The sequence below is a fragment of the Phoca vitulina genome, unplaced genomic scaffold (assembly GCF_004348235.1).
Source record: "Phoca vitulina isolate PV1807 unplaced genomic scaffold, GSC_HSeal_1.0 scaffold49, whole genome shotgun sequence".
Taxonomy (NCBI): domain Eukaryota; kingdom Metazoa; phylum Chordata; class Mammalia; order Carnivora; family Phocidae; genus Phoca; species Phoca vitulina.
Genome location: NW_022589752.1, coordinates 10,897,727 through 10,922,862, shown reverse-complemented (window position 1 = coordinate 10,922,862; position 25,136 = coordinate 10,897,727). Strand labels below are relative to the sequence as shown.

The 25,136-nt window shown below is 33.9% G+C and overlaps 1 protein-coding gene across 1 annotated transcript in view; it reads left to right on the top strand.

The window, feature by feature from the left end:
- The window catches only part of CPNE8 (copine 8), a 224,297-nt gene that overhangs the window by 187,005 nt on the left and 12,156 nt on the right, over window positions 1–25,136 (top strand). The window contains exons 15-18 of the mRNA XM_032387471.1: window positions 1,104–1,285; window positions 7,774–7,901; window positions 20,493–20,595; window positions 22,210–22,267. Of these exons, the coding sequence (XP_032243362.1) occupies window positions 1,104–1,285; window positions 7,774–7,901; window positions 20,493–20,595; window positions 22,210–22,267 (471 nt within the window). The remainder of the gene's footprint in view (window positions 1–1,103; window positions 1,286–7,773; window positions 7,902–20,492; window positions 20,596–22,209; window positions 22,268–25,136) is intronic.

Genomic DNA, 25,136 nt, shown 5'->3' with positions numbered 1-25,136 from the left:
GGAGATCGCTCCTTAATTTTGTTTCTCTCTGGATCTCAAGTGCTTATTATTTTTTTTTTTTTTTTCTTATCAGAAAAGAACTGTGTGCCCCGAGGCTTTCCTCCTTCAGGCAATGTTTTAATATAGAATTGAGCTTTATATGCTATTACAAGTCCCATTTAACTTTCCATTTTCACTTAAGAAACTATATGGACTTTCAAACAGCCTTTGTGCTGGTAATTAGGGCAACTTAATGTGAATCTCAATGTGTTTTGAGTGGTAGCACTTATATTACTCTCTCTCTCAAATTCATCTCTATTCAAATGCAACATCTTACACAGTATAAGTATATTGAAATTTCAGAACCTTGTGGCTGACCCAGACAGTAATAACAGTAGCAATTAAACCTTACATTTCTATGGTGCTTTATTATTTTTAATCACTTCCACATACATAATCTCATTTTGTCCTTCCAGTTAACACTGGTAGGATTTATTGCAGACATTTTCTAGGTGTTGTCTTGGAAATTGCAAGACTGGACTTTGAGCCTTCTGGCTCCTGGTTTAATGTCTAGTTAGAAACTCTGAATCATTTTTCAGATATAGATATTTAATTAGCTTGAATTTGAAAATCACTGTGCTTTCCTTTTTAAGTGATTAAATTGAGATATTTCTAAAATATTCCATTTATATTTGTAATAGAACTTTGGGAAGGCTTCGTAGTTCTCTAATTATAAACATAAGGGTTCAAGCTAAAGGCACATGCTTTTTTTTTTTTTTAGATAAAGATGACTATAAAATCAGTTTAACAAAAGTACTTTAATACTTCTTCTGTAACTGAGATTCAGAAATAGCCTGTGGCATTGACAATGAGGAATAATTTCTGAAAAAACCTGCATATGCTTTGGCGTATCTTTGGAAAGCCTTCTACATGTCTGATATAATGTAATAAATATTTCTATGTTAATCTCCATCCAAAAGAAATTATTAGACACAGTATGGATGTAGGCAGAAAACATAATTTTAAGTATTTCATTCTGAAATAGGCATCAAGAAAAATGTTGTCAAAAAAATGACATCTTTAGCCTGATCAGTCATGTTTGAAATATTTTTTTCTGTCATCAGGCAACCCTGCCCAGCCCACTTCTCTCCACTACATGAATCCTTACCAACTGAATGCCTATGGAATGGCACTGAAAGCAGTGGGAGAAATCGTTCAAGATTACGACAGTGATAAAATGTTCCCAGCTCTAGGCTTTGGTGCAAAACTGCCTCCAGATGGAAGGATATCTCATGAATTTGCTTTGGTAAGAATGTATCACAAGGATTTGATCTCTTGAAAAAAAATTATTTGTTGGATCTTTTAATATTGGTTTACTACTTACGCTGTAGTCAATCATGTGGCCATTATATTCATGATTTGGGGTTCAGGAATTTGCGCACAATACAATAGGAGGTGGTTTATTTCTTCAAGATGTCTAGGACCTTACCTAGGATGGCTTGATTGGCTAGAGGTGGCTGGAATTACTCAACTAGAACCATATATCTGGGCTTCATTTTGCTGTGGGTTGGATGACTCAGTACTTCTCCATGTCACATCTCAGGGGGTTAACATGTCCCCTAAGATGGCTTTGCTCTTGTCTGATGCTCAAGATAGGATGACTAAAATAGCTGGGTTGCCTGGACATCTCTCCCTTTTTCTACTTACAACCTGTCCATGTGGTTATCATGGACCTCATCACAGTATGGCCATGTCTTGTAGTCAGATTTCATACATGGCAGCCAGCTTCCCCAGAGTGAGTATTCTCTAACAGGCTGGGGCAGAAACTGTAGGTTTCTTTACACCATAGCATTAGAAGCCTCAGAAAGTTGTTCTTGCTAAATTCTCTTGGTTATGCAAGTCACTAAGGCCAGCCCAGTTTCCAAGTAACCTTCACCTCTCAGTGGGAGGCTATCTCAAAGAATGTGTGGCTGTTTTAATCTACCATCTAAGAAAATGGCATATCTTTTCAAATATAAAGGAATAGTTATGGCTAGAATTATTTTTTTAATGTGAAGCGATAATTATGGCAATAGCTAATTATGATTTCAATATAATGGAGTAGATATGACTGGAATAAATATTTATCTAGTTCATCTTTACTTTACATAGACCTAGTTCATATTGTGTGATTTTTAGATAAGCAATGTACTGCATTCTACCTTCAAAATAAACCCCATACAGATAATGCTTATAGATCCAGTCAGCCTTACTCTCCCTGCACTTTCTGATAAAATAATGGGAAAATCAATATAGGAATGGTTGGCTATCATTTTGGAAAAATTTTAGCTTTTCATTAGAAGTGCCTTCCTACCCTCTCTACATTTCAGAAGTAACCTCTTCCATCCCCATTATTTTTGAAGGCCTTTGTTGTTTTTATTCTTGTTACAAAAGCAATGCATAATCATAGAGATATTTTTTGAAGCTCTCAAGCAAAACAGACAAAAATAAACAATAATACTACCATTTATTGAGTAGTTACTGAGTATGAAGCCAAATACTTTACAATCCTTTTCTTACATAATCTTCATAAAGTTTCTATGACTATCACATAGCGCTACTCTAGCAAGTGCCACACATATTGAATACAGTGAAGAGTGCCTGCCCAAGTGTTGTATACTTCAGTTCAGCAGCATAGCAGCAGTTAACCAGGGTTCCAGAGGACAGGACTTGAACCCAGATCAGTCTTATTTTAGAATACATGCTCTTTAACTGCTATTAAAGCACATTTTATAACAGTACCTATAATCAACCCTACCTCTCGAATATGTGCTTTATTAACACCATGGTATGATATTGATCAGGATACACACACACACACACACACACATCCAGGACTTATATATGATTAGATTTAAACTTCTTTAAATATCTTTTAAGAGCAGTATTTTTACATTTTCATTTCTATACTTATCCTTGCTTTTCTATTCCAGTGCGCTCACAATTGCAGGAAAGGTTGCTGGAGGCTTTAATTCTTTTTTCCATGAATTAGCCCACATGCCACTTTCCCAATGTCATATAAAAATGAATATCTATTGGGATTTTGTTGTGTCTTAGAGAATTAAAATTTCCCAGAAACTTATAAAACCATGAAAGTCACTCATGTGATGCTAAGTCTTAAGTGCCTCAGGAAAAAGGTCATGAGCTATTTTAAAGCTTAAGAAAAGGAATAATTATGTTAAACTAAATGAGGTTTATTAATTTTTCCTTCCATACACTTCTTCTCACCCTTGTGTGTGATTTTTTTCCTTTTATCTCTCTCTAATCCTCTATTTTTCTGCTTTTCCTACATCCAGATTCATTTCTTATAAAAAAAACCTATGCAAATATCTATTGCCAAGGAAGGATTTTTTATTATTATTTGCATCTTAAACAGTTCTTTGAACCCAGTTCAAATACTTATAGGATAGAGATCATACCCCTTTAAGGTTATGAAAAATAGTCTCCCAAATTGAAACTGAAAACAACGATGATGATAATGAATGAACTTTAACAGCACTGACCAATTAATTTTTTCAAAGCACTTTTTTTTTTCTTGGGTAAATAAGGCAGAGGAGTTAAGTAGGTCTTCAGTGAGACAGTATTTGAATTGATTTTTTGCTACAGTTTTCTGTTAACCTCATCCTAAACAACTGCAATATATACCTATAAGTGCTGAAATGGCAAATAGGAAAACCAGTCCCATGTCAGTCTGGCAATTAATGTAGTCTGTAATCCTAACAAACCCTCATATTTTCATGGTAACAATTTGTGATACAGATTCATAAATATTTATTTATCAAACCAAGTTCAAATAATCTTCAGATAGTAAGGGAGGCCTTCTAAAAAATTAAATAAACCCTAATTGGTGAATTTAGGGCTAGCGCAAATGTTGAAAGTTGAACAGAAAAATGTAATTTTTAATGTTTTCTTTGCTGTTACTTAAAAGGGTCTCTGATAAACCCCAGCTTTTCCTATGAAATATGAATAAGCATATACATATATTCCATAGTGGAAAAAGAACAGGGAATAGAAAAGGAAAGAAAGAAAGAATGTCCTGGTACCACCATGTTAGCACAAAGGTTGTAAAAAGGAGTCATTGCTCTCTTCCCATTATGAGTCTGAGGACTCCTTAAGTTGTTATAACAAAATATAATAATAGTGTAGAGCATCAGAGGAGATATTCGTAATGGGCATGGGGCCAATGACCCTTTAAAGAAAGTCTCCTGCAGTGATCAATAGAGAAGTGCTTACACCTGTCCAAGTGATTTCTCCTACTAGAGCTCTAAAAGTGCTGGCCTACTTTTCGCTTATTTTGGCATTTATAGAAATCTGTGCAATTTAATATTGATATGTATGTCTTTTCTTCCATCTAGATGCTAACAATTTAACAACCAAGGGTCTTAACATTGTATGCATAAAATAGAAGCTCAACAGATGTTTGCTTACTGAATAAAAGGGAGACTTGCAGCTTTTCCCCACCTAAGCAATCTCTGGGCAGCAACGGATCCATTTCAGAGAGTAAAGCGACAACTCCTTAGAGCTTCTCTTCAGCATTTTGTCAGCTTGTTAGCCCTGCTGAAAAGTGTTATAGGCTCTAGGCAGCAACAGAGGCTGTATGGTCTTCTCTCTTGGAACTGAATCTAAATCCTCAGTACAAGTCTTCAGGGAGCCAAATGGAGGGAAAAATTGGTGAGAGACGGACATCCCTCCCCACTTAAGTCTGCGTGGTGGGATTAGTGCTCATTCTGAATTCGGTTCTTTATGTTCCATGTGTTCTACAAATTAACATTCATTATTTTATAAATGGGAAAGGTTGCTAATTAAAATGGAAATATAAAATAGGGCATCCGCTGCCCTCTTCATTAATAAACAACAAAATTGAATGTACTTACTTTCAAAAATATCCTGTGCTTTACTTCTGTGCTAGAGCCACACATAAGCTTATTTTAATTTGTTTTAACAAGTAAAAACTAATTGCTTGTTAGTAATTAGTAACTAACACACATAATTATTTTGTGAAATGAGTTTTTAGATTTAAAAAATCTTTTTATAACTCATTACAATTTGTCATTAAGAGGAAAATCTCATTTTAATAGCTGTAAATTATTTTAAATAATCCTGATATAATGAAAAGCATATATTAAAAAGAATGTATAATTTTATGTCCTAAGTATTCTTATCATCCAAAGCATATGAGGAATTCTTAGAGCAATTTATTATGGAATTAGGACTAATGCAGAAATCAGTGCTTTAAATATTCCATAATGATGAATAGAACATCTAATGATTATCTTTCCACTAAGAAATGAAATGGTGAGAAAAATGGTGACCTTGTTGTAATTTCAGTTCCACAGGAATAGAGAAAATATATTATTTTCTAGAAATGTAAACCCTTAGTTAAAATGTTAAAATGATGATGAAAAAGTTGCTCAGAACTATCCTGATTTGTATTTCTTCCCCTAAGGCAGATATAGAATACATTTCTATATGTTCAAAATCAATAATGAGTTTTAATTTTAATTAGCTTCATATCTTGTCAAGGGAAAAGAACACTGTAAAATTTTATTTAAAGGAAGGTTCAGTTCAGATTAACATCAAAAGCAATCATTAACTGCTTTGTGCTAAATATTAAACTTTTACATTATAATTTCAATCAATTAATGTAACCAATTTTATAGTATAAAACTATAAAAATGTCTTTATTATTATATAAGAGGCTTTTTATTATTTTTATGTTTTTAAAAATTTACATGATGGTCAATTAATTTAAAAAATTTGAATAAAAGACAAAATTAGAAGGAAAAAGTGGGTATATATCCCTCTCACACAAATGGCAAAATTGAAGTGGTTGATAACATCTGCCTTAGTTTCCTAAGATCTCTTGTCTTTCAAAATGCTTAGGATTTCAAAGCATGGTGGCATGGTGGTGGTTAAGAGATTAGGCTCTAGGGGTGCCTGGGTGGCTCAGTCAGTTAAGTGTCTGCCTTCAGCTGAGGACATGATCCCAGGAGACTGGGATTGAGCCCCACATCGAGCTCACTGCTTGGGTCTGCTTCTTCCTTTCACTCTCCCTCTGCCTCTCCCCCTGCTTGTGCTCATGCTCTCCCTCTCAAATAAATAAATAAAATATTTTTTAAAAAAAGAGAGAGATTAGGCTCTGAAGTTAAACTGAGGGTTCAAATACTGGCCCTCTCATTTGTGTTGTGTAATTTTGGGACACACTGAACTCTCAGTGCCTTAATTTTTTCATTTATAAAGTGGGGATAATGACAATATTTTATCTACTTTTTTTAGGGTTGTTATAAAAACTAATATGTGTAAATATTTTAATGTAAAGCTTAGTATATAGAATTCAACAAATTTTATTTACAAATTACTGGTCATTTGTGATTGTTCGGATAAAAACATGCCTGCTGAAATTACTGTTAACTCTGTTTAAATATAATTACTGTCTCTAGTGTTTTAAATATATCTACATTTTTTTATCCTTCCTCCCTTCCAGAGGTGGAGTCTAATTCCCTTTCCCTTGAGCATGGGCTATACTTAGTGATACATTTCTAGCAAAGAGATTAAAGTAGAATATTGGTGTGCATCTTATGGGACTAGCTTATAAAAGGTGTTGGGGCTTCCTTTTTGTTGTTTCTCTTGGATTGCTCATTCTGAGGAAGTTAGCGGCCATGTTGTAAGAACACTCAAGCAGCCCTATAGAGACACCACGTTGACCTCCTGCCAGCAGCCATGTAAGTGAACCTTCCTGGAAGCAGGTTCTGCAGCTCTGGTCAAGCTCTCAGATGCCCAGGTTAGCATAGTGACTGCAAACTCATGAGAAATGCTGAGCGAGAACCACCTGCTAAGCTGCTGCTGACACCCAAAAAATGTTTGAGATAATAATTACTGTTGTAAGCCACTAACTTTTGGGGTAATCTGCTACAAAGCAATAGATAACTAATACACTGCCTTATATGTGTAATTTGCAAGATCTGGACTAGGAGAATTGAACTTAATAATAACAAAGCATTCAAGGTATGAAAAAACTAGTCTAGGTCTCCAGGTATGAACTTGCCCTTCTAGGTGCCTTCTCCCGAATAAGAACTTAGTGGCAAGCTCCATTTCTCGTGGACAACATGAATGTTTCCTTGATTCTTTTCATTTTACCTTCTCTTGATAATTTTTGCACCAAATTACATTCCCTCAGACCCCTTCTCTCCTTGGGGTTATCAGTTGTGACCTGAAAATGTGCACGTGGCAGATATTTTGTATTTTGCCTTCGATAAGGTAAAACTGAGTGGATAATGATTTTTTTTTCTTGATTTTAATAGATGTCACTGCAGAAAAGTTGGGAAATATTGAATAGTTTAAAGAATGAAATAAAAGTCACCAATTATATGTAACCACCCCGAGTTAACCACTGTTAATATTTTATTTACTTCTTTTCAGGGTTTTTATATGTTCATCTCTACACATACATAGACATATGTAAATGAAGACATTAATTATAGAATGTTGTGATATTCAGCTTCTCGAGATTCTTTAGAGTTTTCTGTGGTTCTTTTGAAGAGTATCAATTTTTAATGCTTATATATTAGATTCATCATATCACAATTTTTATAATATATTGTAATGTATTGTTGATCACTTAATTTATTTTTTGGCTCTTAAATAAATGACTATTCTTCCAAAACATCTTTGAGTGTCAACCTATCTTTTCTCTTTTTCAGTTGATCTTTGCAGACACTACTAATTTTTACTCTTTTTTGCCTGTCAATTCCACAGAATGGGAACCCTCAAAACCCCTACTGTGATGGCATTGAGGGGGTCATGGAGGCTTACTATAGGAGTCTGAAATCTGTGCAACTGTATGGGCCAACTAACTTTGCTCCTGTAATTAATCATGTAGCAAGGTAAGTGGAAGTAGACAAGATATTTATTCCAGTGTACCAGACTGCAGTGAAATTATATGTTACCATGACTCCACAAATGAAAGGCGTTTTCTTCTCATTTACCTCCAAGAAAGTGAGGAAAAAGATACAGTAGAAAGAGTCTCCATTGAGCTATCATAATACGTTGCTAAGAACTTTACATCAAAGTCTCAAGTGAAGAATATAACACTGAGTTATATCAGGACCTGTATTTGTTCAACCAAGAAGTGTTTTATTCTTTGAAAAGGCAGCCATGAGAGCAATAACAAGATCGATTATGATCTCAACAGTGTAAATCATTCAATCTAATATCACATTCCATAGTAATATGGAAGTAATAAGAGACCATGAAGACAACTAAAACCTTTTAGTGATATATAGGGCACATTATTTTAACCTCTTTGAAATTAATATAATAGCTAATTTTAAAAATTCCCAGAGCTCTACCTGTATATAGTACATAGTATTGAGATCAGAATATAATTGCTTATGATTCCAGTTACATGTTCTGGAAAAAGTTTTTAAATGTAAAAATCTGTATACATTTGTTTATCATTTTTTTCATCAGTGCATAAATAAATAAATTAGACACCATTTTTTAAATCCCTAAAATGTTTGACCCAGTTGCAAATCCTATGAAACACTGCCTTATTTTTAGAAAATGAAAAATGTGTAGCTTTTGCATCCTTCCCAATATGTAGTCAGAACTTGAAAATACATTGCATTTGGATAAGTGGATCAATGCCTAAAAGGTTGATAAGAAATCTCAGTTCTCTGTTTAAAGATTCTGGTACTATATCATCTCCATATTGGACATCACGAGTGACTTAAATGTGTTCTACTTTCCATTATCTGGGACATAGACAAGATACTAAAATACCCCTGTACCCAGCGCTGACCCCAGCGGAACTCTCCCGTGGAAGTCCACCTAAGGTTGACAGTGATACATTGATGATCATTCTCTGAGTGTGACCCTATGGCTCAGGTTTTTGAAACATTTTCATCCACAATCTGTTTTAAGTTATGAATTTCATATCTCATCCCTGGACACACACACCTAAAAAAAAAAAGGATTATTTATGATGTAATACTATCCTTATCTTCTATTTCCTCTTTCTTTCTATGGTGTCCTGTTCTTTTCTGTTATTCTTTTTATTTTTTTAATACAGGTCTCGACCCACAAAATTGATTTCAAAATCCACTAATGGGTCATTACCTGTAATATGAAAACCATATCCTACTAATTGTATTAGCCTATATAAATAGTGTTATCTGTATTTTATTTCCTAGTTTTTTGAGGGTTGTCAAATGAAGTAGTATTAAAAAATAATATTATCACAAAATAAATTATAGTTGACTCTCATTCTCTCTCACACACTACCATTGAGATCACTGTCTTTTATAAAAAGATATGGGAAAAATGATAGGACTTATTTTGTGCAGACTCATGCTGGTTATTATAAATGTTCTCATGAGTGCTTACCGGTTAACTTTGTATCTTTTACCCTGGATATCTCTACTGTTAAAGTTAAACTTTTCGATATAAAATTTCTAGGTGCTTTTCTATATACCATTTAAAACTATAGGCTCTACATTGTCCTCATACAATTTTTCATGTTTTGTCCAGCATTTTAAAAAATTCTCAAATATAAGGGTAGTTGCCAGCTAATACTTTCAGACTCTGACAATAATCCGTAATCTAATAATTCTTCATTGTTATTTTTTGATGAGAGAAAATAAGAAACACATAAGATAACGGCTTTTGGGGAATCATCTTTCCTTCCACTACGATCCGAAGTTCCATGTATCTACTCTTATTATGAAGCTTTATAAGAAATGCTTTTCTCTTTTACTTTATCTTTGAGAATAACATTTACTTTAATTTTTAAGCTTTTTATTAAGACATGATTTCTGTCTGATCCAAAATTACCGTCCAAAATATTTATCAATTAAAAGACAAGCTACTATTTTGTTCTAAATCATGAGAAGTGCCATAGTTACAATATGTATGACCCCTGTCTATACAAAATTCCTTGAGAATTTTGTCACTTTTAAATGCATCCATCAGTGCTTCACCATGCCCATCATATAGGAGATAAGTACTTAGCAAATGTCTAATAAATGAATTCTGTATATGTTAAGATATTTGTCATTAAAAATATTTTCTATAAAGTTAAAAGCAAATGTATAGCCTGCTTTTTTATTTGCTTGATTTTTTTCTTCTTAAAAAGTGTGTTTTCTATATTGATAAAAGTTTAGTTATTTGTAATATTTAGTTATTTGTAATTCATAACCATTCCCAACTAAATACTAAAAAATATTTAGTTATTTAGTTATTTGTAATTTCTATAAACATTTTGAAGAATGCTTATTCTTATTCTTTTTAAGAATAATAATTTTAAGGTTATGCTTATTTTTAGAACCGAAATCTATGTGGTAAGACTATTGACTTTTACGATAATATTGAGATGACAGTATTGTGAGTCACGACCCAAAGCATCATGTTTTTAAAACTTGAAAGTTTTATGTGCTATTCTGAGGTTTTCCAACCCCCTGCCTCTAATTTCCTGCCTGACCGGTTTTCCTTTCATAGAGTTGTCTGGGGAACAGCATTTCAGATGATGTAAAAATTCCACTCAACATCCTTGATGCTCTGTCACAAATTTCAGTTCAAACACTTTAGTTTGGTATTTAAGAACTTTTAATATCCAGCTACCACCACCCATCCAACCTCATTTCCCTCCACGTTCTCCCAAATGTGCTGTACTCCAGTCATAGAGAGTCATTACTTCTGGTCTCTGAATTGTCATTCCATGAATACCTCTATCAAAACACTAATTTAATCCTACTCAACTGTTACATGTAGATCTTTTCCCCACCAAGGACAGGAATTGTGACTTCATTACATATAATGATATAATAATACAATTTATAATATATATGTTATAAACCAACATAAAGCCCAATACTTTACATTTACTGATAGATCCACACCTGTTAATTAATTAATTTATTTATTTTGCCCCAGGACCCCGGGATCATGACCTGAGCTGAAGGCAGACGCTTAACCGTCTGAGCCACCCAGGCCCTCACACCTGTTAATTTAATTGAATTTTCTGTATGCCATGCATCATGACTACATTTTAACAAATAAGTTTAGGGACACCTGGGTGACTCAGTTGGTTAAGTGTCCGACTCTTGATTTCAGCTCAGGGCATGATCTCAGGGTCGTGAGATCCAGCCCCATGAAAGCGTGGAGCCTGCTTAAGATTCTCTCCCTCTGTCCCTCCCCCTCCCCCACTTGCATGCTCTCTCTCTCTCTCTAAAATAAATAAATAAATAAAATGAATAAGTTTACAACAGAGAACTAAAGGAACTCTTAATGACAGTGCTTAGTTAGTGTTAATGACCTGTAGAAAATGTAATTGTGATTGATACCTACTGTATCAGTCAGGGTCCTCAGGAGAAGCAGAACTAATAAGATATGTAAATACAGATATATAGATAAATTTATTTTTAAGAATTGGCTCATGCAGTGGCAGGCACTGGTAAATCAGAAATTTGTAGGGCAACCTGGTAGGGTGGAGATGCAGGCAGGATGTTGTATCCTTGCAGTCTTGAGTCAGAATTCCTTTTTCTTTGGGAAACCAGTTTTTATTAAGGCCTTCAACTGACTGGATGAGGCCCACCCACATGTTTGAGGATGATCTCATTTACTTAAAGTGATCCAACTGTAGATATTAACTATATCTTCAAAATACCTCCACAAGAATACCTTCATTAGTAGACTAAATAACTGGCTACCATAGCTTAACCAAGTTGACACATAAGACTGTCACACCTACCAAAAGAGATGTATCACCATTATGTTGTACATTGAAAACAAATTTAAAATCAGAGAAATCCTATCCATCTATGAATTTATTAAGAGATCTAATATCTATAATGTTATGCTTAAATCTCATTAATTAGTAACGGTAGGAAGAAACGTGTTAAGGAAATCATGTGTTTATAGAGACATGGTTGTAATAAAGTGGGGTTTACTCATCCCCGACTAACCTCAGTGCCCTCTTGGATGTGGCAGTTACTATTTTTACATTCCTGTTTAGGTCACTTTTTCAAAAGTTTCTCTTCATCTAGAATTCTACCTCAGTAACTTCAAGTTATTTGAAATATTTTGTTGGTATATTTTACCAGCTTATTACTTCAAAATAATCTAATATACCAATGAAAATATCAATGATCTTTTCAGGCTATCATGAAAATTTTACTATTTTATTCACTTGACTTAAATAGTATGTATTGTTTCCTAACTACTAGTCATTTGTTTCTTGGGCCTAACCAGTTACTTGTTTTGAGGCTGTCGCATTTCAGTTTTTTAAATCTATCAATTTCTAACTATTGACTAGATTTTTGTATCTAGATATCCAGATCCAGATAACCAACTAGAATTAGGTTTCATTTTTGAGCCCATAATCTATCTCAGGCAATGTGCTCAGTGCTATCATCTGGAATATTTCTTTTAATCTTCACAACAACTCTAAGAGGTGTCAGTAGTGTTATTATTCCTATTTTCCTGATGACAAAATGGATATGTTAGAGTGGCCATTTGTGGTGGAGCTAAAATCCCAAACAGAATAATCTTATTCCAAGTAACTATGTTATGATGCATTACATACTTAAACCCTTTTATCTCAGTTCCAGAGGTAAGCACACATAAAAGAAAGTGCAACAGAACTACATATGATTGTGGATACAGTCGGTCACTTCATTACACTGCCAAAAGTAGTTTGGATAACAACTTAGCAATATAAAAATGACTGTTAGTTTGTATTGAAATATTTAAGTGTATCCCTTTATTTAGTATTAAGATTTAATACATTGTGTATATCAAAATTAAACTACTTAAATAAAACATTCCTGAGTCAGTTTCTTACCTTGTCTTGTTGTCCTCTCTATTCCTATGAACTATTAATAAGCTGAGAGAATATTCCAGAAATCTGAGCCAGCCATTTATGAATTTTATAAACACAATCCCAGAAAGTTCCTTGACAAAGACTCCAGGGGAATGCATTTGAATTCCAAAACCCTGACACAGTTCACCTCTCTCTCAGATTTATCATAGTAATATTAAAATATAAATTATAGATTGCCTATATTTGAAAAAAGACATTTAACAGGCTTTTAATAATAAGAGTTTTAATTATGCAATTTACAAAAGGATTCATCATCAGGTTCCTTTAAGCAGCAAGGTTCTTTAATACATTTAAAAGAATCTAAAGATTATATGTCAGTGTTACCTCCTTGAAGACAGATTGAGATGTGATCAGCCTCTACTTTGTACTTAACACATTTCTGTAGCATTTTAATTATTTTATTACAGATATATACTTTAAAATAGACTAAATTAGAATAAATGGTAGCACAAGATATGATTTTGTTTGAAACTTAGATTTATTTGCAAAGTGCAACAATATGCCAATGCATATCTCAAATGCCATGAAAAGTTTTAAAAGATTAATTTACCGTGCTTATGGTGATAAAGACTAAAATGAAATTTATTTTCAAACTTGTGTATCTAGCAGTAGTGGGAGCCACACAATAAGCTCGTGTATCTTTCTACAGCATTCAGAGTTAAGAAATATAAAGCATTAATACAAGCACATATTTTTATAAAATAAAATGTAAAATTCCTATGAATTTTTAAGATAAAACAACAAAGTTCAGAGAAATTCCAAGTTTACTATATCTGCTTCAGACTTTCTTCCTAACTCTTTTGGCAGTAGAAATATATTCTCCCCTTCTCTTAGGGATACTTTCTGGTGAATCAAAAGAAAACCAAAATGTAAATGTAGTAAGCTCAACAAGCAAGACATGGAGTGGCTGAATGGGTAAAAACACAAGACCAAACTATATGCTATATGCAAGAGACTCAACTTAGATTTAAGGACGTATAGACCAAAAATTAAGAGATGAAAAAAGATATTCCATGCATATGGTAGCCAAAAGAGAGCAGGCAGGGGTTTCTATACTTATATCAGAGAAAATAGACTTTAAGTCAAAACTAACACAAGAGACAAAGAAGGTCATTACATAATAAAAGAGTCAATTTATATGATATATTGATTGATATATACTGGTATCCTCCACTTTCAATAGTTCCCATTACACCACTTCACCTTTTACAAGAGATCCTACATTAGGATGTGTTTTCACTAACCAAAAGAAATCCAGAGATTTTTGCTTTTATAGATTTCAGTGTTTGTTTTACAGCAAGCTGTTATAGAAGCAACATGAATCATAAGCAGTGAGAGTGTTGCCACCAGGCTCTTTCCCTGGGAACTACACTCAGCATCTCAGTGTCAAGGTGCCTTAGCTTTGAACTGTATGTATCTGTGAGCATCTGTGCTTTACCTCCACTGTGCATCTGTTAGCAAGATGTGTCCTAATGTATCAGAAAAGCCTAAGATAGGATAGGTTATTTTTTAGGTCTGGGAACACTCAAAAAATCTTTGCATATAAATTAATGCTAATTGCTTTTTCACTTTATACCATTTCTACTTATGGGAACTTTCACAGGAATGCTCTATTTTGTGATAGTGGGAGAAACTTTCAAAAAATGAAGTATTATTTGGCCTTAAAAAAGGAGAGCGTACCACTTGTAACAACATGGATAAACCTGGATAATGTTATGCTAGGTGAAATAAGCCTGACACAGAAAGAAAAAAAAACTGCATGATCTCACTTACATGTGGAATTTTAAAAAGTTGAACACATAGAAGCAGAGAGTAGAATGGTGGGTACCAAAGGAAGGGAGGTAGGGGAAATAGGGAAACACTGGTCAAAGGGTACAAAGTTGCATTATGCAGGATGAATAAGTCTGGAGATCTAATATGTTGTGTGATGACTATAGTTAAATACTGTATTGAATACTGGAAACTTGCTAACAAAGTAAATATGGGAACTGTGTGAGGAGATGATATGTTAATTAGCTTGACTGTAATAATCATTTCACTATATATGTGTATATCAAATCATCATGTTGTGTATCTTAAATAAATAGAATTTTTATTAAGAAGAATGAAATTTTTCTTAAAAACTGTCAATTCAACAGGAAGATTTCATCATTATAAATGTGTATGCACCCAATATCAAAGCACCTAAATATATAAAGCAAAAACTGACATATCTGGGGAGGGACAAATAGACAATAATATAATAACATTAGAAGACTTCAGTACCCCACTTTTGATAATGGATAGGTCATTCAGAGCAATAAGGAAAGAGCAAACTTGAGTACTACTCTAGACCAAATGGATCTAACAGACATATACAGAATATTCCACTCACTAGCACCAGAATACATTTTCTTTTCAGGCAGTAATGGAACATTCTCTAGGATAGATTGCATCATAGGACACAAGGCTAATCTTACTAAATTTAAGAATTGAAATCACTCCAAGTCTCTTTTCTGAACACAGTAGAAAAATATAAATCAGAAAAGGTCATAAATGAGTGGAAATTAATATACTCTGAATATCCACTGAATCAAAGAAAAAAAATTTTAAAAAATTGGGAAATAGCTCGAGATAAATGAAAACACAATATACCAAAACTTATGGAATACTACAAAAACAGTATTAAGAGGCAAGTTTATAGTGATAAACACCACATGTTAACAAAGGAGAAAAATCTGAAATGACCTAACTTACATCTCAAGGAACTAAAAGAAGAAAAAGCACAGGTTAGCAGAAGGAATGACATAATAATAATTAGAGTAAAAATAAATGAAATAGAGAATAGAAAAGCAATAGAAAAAAATTGACAAAAGCAAGAATTGGTTTTTTGAAAAGGTAAATAAAATTAACCAACTCTTAGCTAGACTAAAAGCAAAAAAGAAAAGACTCAAATAAAATAAAAAATGAAAGAGAGGACATTACAACTGATGTCACAGAAATAAAAAAATATCATAAGGGACTATTATGAACAATTGTACTCTAACAAATTGGGCAACTTGAAAGAAATGAATAATTCCTAGAAACATACGATGTACCAAGAATAAATCAAGAGAAATAGAAAGCCTGCACAGACCAATAACAAATAAGGAGATTGAATCAGTTACCAAAAATCTCCCAACATAGAAAAGCTCAGGGCCAGATGGCTACATAGGTGAATCTTACCAATGATTTAAAGTAGAATTAATACCAATTCTTAAGCTGTTAACAAAAAAATAGAAGAGGGAATACTTCCAAGTTCATTTTATGAAGCCAGCATCACCCTGATACTAAAATTAGGCAAAGGTACCACAAGAAAAGAAAATACAGACCAACATCCCTGATAAACATGGAATCTTCAACATATTATTAGGAAACTAAATACAATAGCACATTCGAAGAATTATACACCATGACCAAGAAGGATGTATTCCTGGGATGCAAAGATGTTTCAACATACGCAAATCAACAAATGTGATATACCACATTAACAGAGTAAGGGACAAAAATCACATGATCATCTCAAGAGATAGAGAAAAAGCATTTGACAAAATTCAACACTCTTTCATGATAAGAACTATCAACAAACTAGGTACAGAAGCAATTTAGGTCAACACAATAAAGGCCACAGCTAACACCACACTCAATGATTAAAAAAAAAAACAAAGTTTTCCTTTAACATATACAACAAGGCAAGGATGCCCACTCTCCCACTTCTATTTAACATAGTTCTAGAAGTCCTAGCCAGAGCTATTAGATAAGAAAAAGAAAAGCCATCCAAATTGTAAAAGAAGAAGTAAAATTATCTGTTTGCAGATGACATGATCTTATATGTAGAAACCCCTAAAAGACTGAAGAAAACAAAGCAAAATAAAACAAAAGAAACCTTATTAGAACTGAGAATTGAATTCAGTAAAGTTGTAAGACACATTATCAACCTATAAAAACATTGCATTCTATAAACTAACAGCAAACTATCTGAAAAGAAAATTAAGAAAATAATCCCATTTACAATAGCACCAAAAAATAAAATAAAACACTTTGGAATAAACTTAAGCAAGGAAGTGAAAGGCTTTTATAGTGAAAACTATGAAACATCAGTGAAGGAAATTAAAACACAGACAGATGGAAAGACATTCCATGTTTATGGATTGGAAAAATTAATGTTGTTTAAATGTCCATACTACCCAAAGTGTTCTACAGATTCACTGCAATCCCTATCAAAATCTTAATGATATTTCTTGGACCTTGAATAACTGAAGCAATCTTGAGAAAGAATAAAGCTGGAGGCATCACAGTGTCTGATTTTAAGATATACTGCAAAGGTGCAATAATTAAAACAGCAAGGCACTGATGTAAAATATAAGCTTATATACCAATGGAACAGAATAGAGAGGCCCAGACAGAAACCTGCAGGTATATGGCCAACTGATCTTTGACAAGGGTGCCAAGTAGACACAATAGGGAAAGGATAGCCTCTTTAATAAATGGTGTTGGGAAGACTGGATATATGCATGAAAAAGAATGAGATTGGATCCTTATATTGCCATTCACAAAAGTTAACTCAAAACTCATTAAACACAAGACCCAAAACGATAAAACTCCTAGAATAAAACATAGAGAAGGGTGCCTGGGTGGCTCATATGGTTAAGTGTCTGCCTTCGGCTCAGGTCATGATCCCAGGGTCCTGGGATCGACTCCCGCATCGGGCTCCCTGCTCCTTGAGAGCCTGCTTCTCCCTCTGCCTCTCTCTCTCTCTCTCTCTCTGTCTCTCATGAATAAATAAAATCTTTAAAAAAAAAAAAAAAACATAGAGAAAACCTTGACATTGGTCTTGGCAGTGATCTCTTGGGTATGACACCAAAATCACAAGCAGCAAAAGAAAAAATAGACAAGTGGGACTGCATCAAACTAAAAAGTTTCCACCCAGCAAAAGAAACCAACAAAATGAAAAGGCAACCTGTGGAGTGTGAGAAAATATTTGCAAACTATATATTTGATAAGGGGTTAATTTCCAAAATATATAGGGAACTCCTACAACTCAATAGCAAAAATACAACTAATCTGATTTTTAAAATGGGCAAAGGAGTGGCACCGACATTTCTTCAGTGAAGGCATAGCAATGGCCAGCAGGTATATACAAAATGCTCAACATTGCTAATCATCAGGGAAATGCAAATCAAAACCACAATGAACTATCATTTTCACTTCACACTTGTTAGCATGGCTATTACCAAAAAGTCAAAAAGATAAGTGTTGGCAAGGGTGTGAAGAAATTGGAACCCTTGTGCATGGTTGGTGGGAATTTTAAACTGGTGCAGCCACCATGAAAAACAGCATAGAGATGCCTCAAAAAATAAATACAGAGCTACCAGAAATCCCACTTCTGAGTATTCATCCAAAAAAAATTGAAATCAGGTCTCAAAGAGATGTCTGCAGCATTATTCACAACAACCCAGATATGCCCATGGGTAACAATAAAATATTGTACACTTAAAAATTTGTAAGAGGGTAGATTTCATGTTAATTGTATTTTTCCCATGTGCACACATACAAAGGGACACAAAGAAAATTTGAAAGTGGTATATTTATTACCTTGTTTTAATGGTAACATGAATTTATACATACGTCCGAACTCATCAAACTGTATACCTTAATTATATAGTTTTTATGTGTATCAATTATACCTCAATAAAGCTGGGAATAATATACTAACAACTGAGACTTTCTTTATGGATGATCAGAAGTGTTGAAAAAGAAATAAAAGTAAATACCCCCACCCCCCAAAAATCAGACAGTTTAGCCACTTGAATGATATTTATAAAAATGAATAATGTTTAACGTCCTGTATTGTTTTTAAATCTGGTAAAAATTTGCCATTTTAAGAGCATCATTTGGTAAGAAAAGCAGAAAAGCCACACTCTTGAACTCATAGAAGCTTTTCTCACTACTATTTATAGCTTCCCATTAATCACATGAAATATAAAACCCTTTATTTCTGAAGCATAGTAAGAAATGCTTTTTAAAAAATAATGGGTACTTAAAATTAAAAATGAATACCTGAGGGAGATTATCTGAGTTCTTTTATTAAGAAAAAAAGTTAATCATAAGATAGAAGAATAGTCTCAGATCTGGTTGGGATTGTTTTTCATTGATTGTGTTACCATCAAACTTATAAATTCCTTAATGTTGAAGTTGTTGAATATTGTGAGAGTATTTTTGGCTGTACTTTGTGGAACGAGTTCAATGCAGTCTTTATAGGGTGTGAACATGGCACTTAAACTGTATTCTCTTGATCAGTCTATACAATTATCATTTTGTTAGCTGCATGAGCAATTATTAGTTTCTCTAGTATGACAAAGTTGTACATATTTTTCTTGTCCATGTGGTTAATTCTGTTCTCTAAGAAATAAGTTTTGCCTTGACATACTATGCTCTTGGTCTGTCCCTGATCTGTTAACTTGATCCCCCAAGTACTTCAGGTTATGAAGGAGTTTTATTGGTAATCAATGGACATGTTCTTGAACCCACTTTTTCTGTGATGCTATTTTTCTATGATTCTATGATACATAAATACTCAGTGATTTTACAGAAGTAGACCAAAGTCTTCTTGTATACTATCTCCTAAGAGTACTATTATGCTTGCTTATTACTAGATACGACCTGCATACTAATTATATATGAAAAGTCATAAAAGTTATTATTGTTGAGAATATAATCTAGATATCCAGAATGTAGAACACAATAGAAAAAAAGATATAATAAAATATAACATTCATAAAATTCTCCTGTAAATTAGTATTATTTGGTGAGAACTCTGATAAACTTCTAGTACTAGGTTATGTTCTTATTATATACGTAATTTTTGTCTTTGTTTGGTATCCTTTTTCCCATCTTTCATCAATTTAACAAATATTAAGAACTTGAACTATGGATATGTCAAAAGTGTTTCTTCTATTGCATTTTTTTTATTCAGGTGAAATTCACATAACATAAAAGTAACCATGTTGAAGGTTAGTTCAGTGACATTCAGCACATTCACAATGTTGTGCAACCATCACGTATGTCTATTTCAAAACAAAAAAATACTTATGATTATTCCTGCCATTCTTAAAACTGTATTATAGATTGAGTAGCATGCATGCAGTTTCTTTATTAACAATACAGAGGCATGTGATCTTGATCTTGAAGGCAAGGAAATAAAGTTTAGTTAGCTTAAGTAATTTACTGAAGATCATACACATAATGTTGCTTAGCCAGGATATCTCTTTCAGCAAGCTATATCCATTCTTTTGGGTTAAACATATCTGCATCCAGCTCACCTAGTATTAGTGAATGAATGTCTAAGGCAGGTAGGCATGTCTGTGTGCTGGCATGTGGCAAGGTTGCTGTTATTCTAGTGTGCTATTTCAGAAAAATATATTATTTGAGAGCTTGCATAATATAGACTCCTAACATATGCTTAAATATTTTCTTGAGATTAAAGGTTTGTTGACAAATGCAATTATATTTAGCAACCATCACATACAGAGGAACTGTTTTATTTTCTGTGGTATTCTTTATCTTTTCATTGCTTTAGATATGCCTCTTCTGTAAAAGACGGTTCCCAGTATTTTGTGCTCCTGATTGTAACAGATGGTGTTATCTCGGATATGGCTCAAACCAAGGAGTCCATAGTCAATGTGAGTAGGGGTCATTCAGTTTTGGGCTGGCTAAGTGACAGCATGGTGCTATTTAGGTTGAATAAGCAGAGTTTACTTTAGTTGACTTAATAGTGAAACAAAATGCCCATGCCTTTGCAGCTGATTTCATTCTTAACCTTATCCAGACAACTCAAATGCAAATGTACCATCAGTCCTTAAGGACTAACCTGAGAGATGTCGATAACTGAGGTGTAACAAAATTATTTCCCCCCAAAAAATAAAAATAAATAAGATGATAGCATCACCTTCATGTGCATGAGCGAATTTACCTCTACTAGTTGGATGTCCTTGTACACAATCTTACAATTTGTACAGAGTATTTCTTAATATTCACATTTCAGTTACAAGAGAACTGTACTGACATTCTTATTTCTATAGAACTGAAGAGACTGGACTTGATTCACAAACTATTCTTCTTGTCATAATTCCTAGTTATTTATTTTTATGATTATTTGATTGTCTTCTTTATAAGACTATAATCTATAAAATCTATGTTTACTAGACTATAATCTATAGAATTATATCTTATCTGCTATTCCAAGTTTAGCAATGTTTGGCACAACATTGGCATTTAGTAAAAATGGGTTGCATGAATGAATTGCTTATCATATCTCATAATAGGGAAAATATACTTAGCTATTTGGTGGAGGGAAAAAAGTTACATGTGGGGAAAAAATTATAGACATATACTTAGAAAAACCATACATAAAAAGCAGTAGAGCTAAAGGCTTACACATTTATTTGTTATTTTTTAACTAGACACACGGGTTGAATTCATCTTGATTTTCTTTATGTTCTGGTCAGTGGCATTAGTGTGCACTTGAAAATAGGAACTTAATAATTTAGGCTTAAACTAACAGGACATGATGTACTGAGGAACAATGATTCATAATTTGATGACCTTCATAGCTGCAGATGTGGTCATGTCAGCTTTCCATCTCTCTGTTGCCAGATCTCACATTCTGACCATTAAATTATTTAAAATGATTACATAGTGTAAGTGATACCTATGATGGGAAAACATGCTATTACATCAAATATTCAGTATCCCTCACAATCTCATGGATATTTAATACATAAATTAATTATTCTAATAACTTTCTGTAATTATTATTTGTATTCACTCATTTACTGTGAAAATCGCTTTTCCAACCATTGGGTGTAAATGAGATAGAGGAGGGTACTACTGTTTGACAACTATAGTACCTTTTTTTCCCCATTTAGCAACTGAAAGATTTTTGAGAGGAGCAAGAACATGAATAAAGTGACCAAAGATACCCAAAGTCAGCTTAGGGAGATGTTGGCTGAGAATAGCAAGTGAAAGCCGATGAGCAATACTTTTTTATTTTTTATGTTGTCCAAGGCCGGTCATTCCTGAAGAACATCCCACTGAATAAGCATGTGTACAGAGTTCAAAAAGAATGAGCAGAATCGAACATATTATTCCGTGTTAATTTTAAATATGTTCAAACCTATTTTAGTGAACATCTTGAAAAAATATCAAAGCAGTATATTATTTTCTTCTTAAACCTCAATTCTTTTCTTAAGAACTCAATCTCTTAATTGTGAACTACTTGTGTATTCTCTTTGAAGGCTTCAAAACTTCCAATGTCGATAATTATAGTAGGTGTTGGACCAGCAGAATTTGATGGTGAGTAATAAAAGTTCAGTAGTATTCCTTGGGGGTTTATTTACTCTGATTCATTATGCTCTAAGATTCCTATCACTCTTTCTTGTATATAAGAATGTGAATATGAATGTGGATCTGCATATAATGTCCATGTACATATAGACATAAATACAGATTTCTCACGATGAAGTCTATTAAGTTGAGCAAATGAAAAGATTGTCTTCTGACTAGGGCATTATCTCTCTGGTATAGATTAATTCAACATGTAGCTTTCTATTTCATTAGAGATGGTTTGCATCTCAAAATAATATTTTTTATGACTGGCAGAGTGATACATTGAGTTGTTGTTCCCAAGGCAAAATACACTCTGGGTTCACTAAAAACCTTTGAGGTTAAACCCTAAATTAATAAACCATTAGGTTGTGAAGAGAGATGTTAGACAAGCATAACGTGCTACTTTAATGGGTTTTCAGACACTGGCTAGTTGATAGATACTAGCTTTATAAATATATAAGTTCTGTCATATGAAAGAGCAAAGTAAAATGAAAATGGAACTGACCATCTGAGATTTAATGACATTTTATAAAATTATGCTAAATTGAGTGACTGGGTAGTTCTGAGTTTGGGCTTAGGCCTTGTTCAAATGCCAGTTAAGTGACAGGTGGTTGTATAACTAGTGATCTGGGTAAACTTCTTTAAGGATAATCTGTTCCCAGTCATCTGGTGAATTCCTTTCAGGAGAACTCTGTGGCGACTGCATGATCACCTAGCATTCACCTGCTTCAGGTGTTTTGACATTAACAATGACAGTTTATTTAGCTTGGGACTTTGGAAATGAGAATAATTTTAGAATATTTGGAACAACCGTTGGTACATTACAGGTTAATTTAGGCATGTACATGGTTAATTATATTACGATCATCACTGGGATGATTCTCATTGAACCACCAGAGCCTCTTCCGTAAGGATAGTATAGATCTGCCAATCTCAGAGAAAGCACCACACGCAAAGTTGTTATATTGCTGACCCTGGAAATTCTCTCCTTCAGTTCCATGCTTGGTTGGTCATGCTTTGCATCATTAGAATCTTCCAGTGTCTAAAGCAAAAGTCATTTACCTCTGCTGCTGCTTCTGCTAGTATTTTTTCGGCCTCTGAATATTCACATCTGTTTGCATTGTACTTCAGGCATGAATTTGAGACATCCTCTCTGGAGTCAGGAAAGCTAAGAGATCTTTCTTGTTAATGCTTTGTGCACTTGATCATCTGCATTAATCAGTGATAGACTGTGATTCACGAACTTCACTGATGGCTAGGGTAAACTAACTCATGCCTTCTCCTTCGATTATTCATTTGCTTTTGCCTCAAGGACGCACCTTTCATTGGGTAGATCCCAGGTCAGGTCTCCCCGAATCCTGGAAGTCTGTGGTTAGGTGTATGACCTAACCTCAGTCACTCGTTCCTCAAGAGCCTGCACACATCATGTGTGAACACAGAGCCACTGACCCATCCTGGTGTCTATTTCTGCTCATATATTTCTATTCAAAGCAGCAGGCACTACCCTCATCCAACTGCCACAGCTATTTATTTTCTTCATTTCTTTGGTTCCCAATGAATTATTTATTAGGGTTTTAAGATATGATAATTCATCATTTTCCTCGCTGACTTCCCAAACTGAAAAAAAAAATACGCAGGATTCACTCAGAGACCACAATATAAGCTTTTTATTACTAACAATACAGCATTTGAGAATTTGGGTTAACCTCTGCACAGAATCAGACTTGTCGCTCTTTTTCCACCAAGGTTAAATGACTTCAGTCTTATCGCCAGGCCTCCTCTCTACAAGGGCAGAGCCTGGCCTATTAATCACGGCACAGAGAGAAATTACATTCAAACTGAGGATAGGCTGCTCCTAGTGAGAGGGATTTCAAAGTCAGTCCCTTCTTCTCATTTTAGTAATCCCATGAATCAGTCAGTCATCTTTCCGCGTGGAAAAGAGAGTGAAGATTGTAGACAAAGAGGGAAGTTGCCTTCCCAGTAGAATTCCTTCCTAGGAATTAGAGTGACACTTTCCTCTGGCAAACATGGGGACAGGGAATTAGGGTCCTGCGACACCTGCCTTCAGCTTTCACCATGATAAAAGTTTTAATAGGATGGAAACTCTTCCAGAACAGTACTAGACAAGTAGACTGTTCCACTAGGAAACACAGATGCTTCTTTAAAGTATTTTTCTTTCTCTTCTCTCAAAATACCTCTCTACTCTCCATGGCTAATAAGAAAAGGACAGAATACTCATGTTTCTTATAGAAAATCTGTGACTTACATTCAGCTTGTGCTGTCCTGTCAAGAAGAGCCTTTCTGTTGGCACTTCCAAATCTACTGTAGAGTAAGTTTATATATCACACATAGAAACTGACATAAGGAAAAACTGAGATAAAACTTGCACATTTTATCAGTTAACCACCTAAATCCAACATCTGCAAACTTTCAACAAGAAAGATTGTTTGCATGGGCAAGAAAGGCAGACTTGTCATCTGTTCTTTGAAGGTAGAGGTTTGGAATAAACTATTATATTAATGAGTATTCAAATGTCTCGTTTCTGTATTTTAATAAGAACAACTTAAAACTCTCTGTGTAATTTTCTCCCAGTGATTTTTCACTCCCCTATAAAGCACTTTCATTGAGAGGAAAGGTTTCTCAAGGCAGGATTTCTTTATCCTTAAAAGGCAAAAAGTCAAATTAAAGCAGCATCGGGCTACCTGCTTTGATCTGAGTTAGTAGAAGGGGAGAAATAGAAAGAGTTCTAATCTCATTGTGTCTCCCACAGCTAGAAAGAAGTGCAATTCTCTCTCTTATAAATGTTTTTTTTTCCAAGGAGAAGTACTTGTGGAGA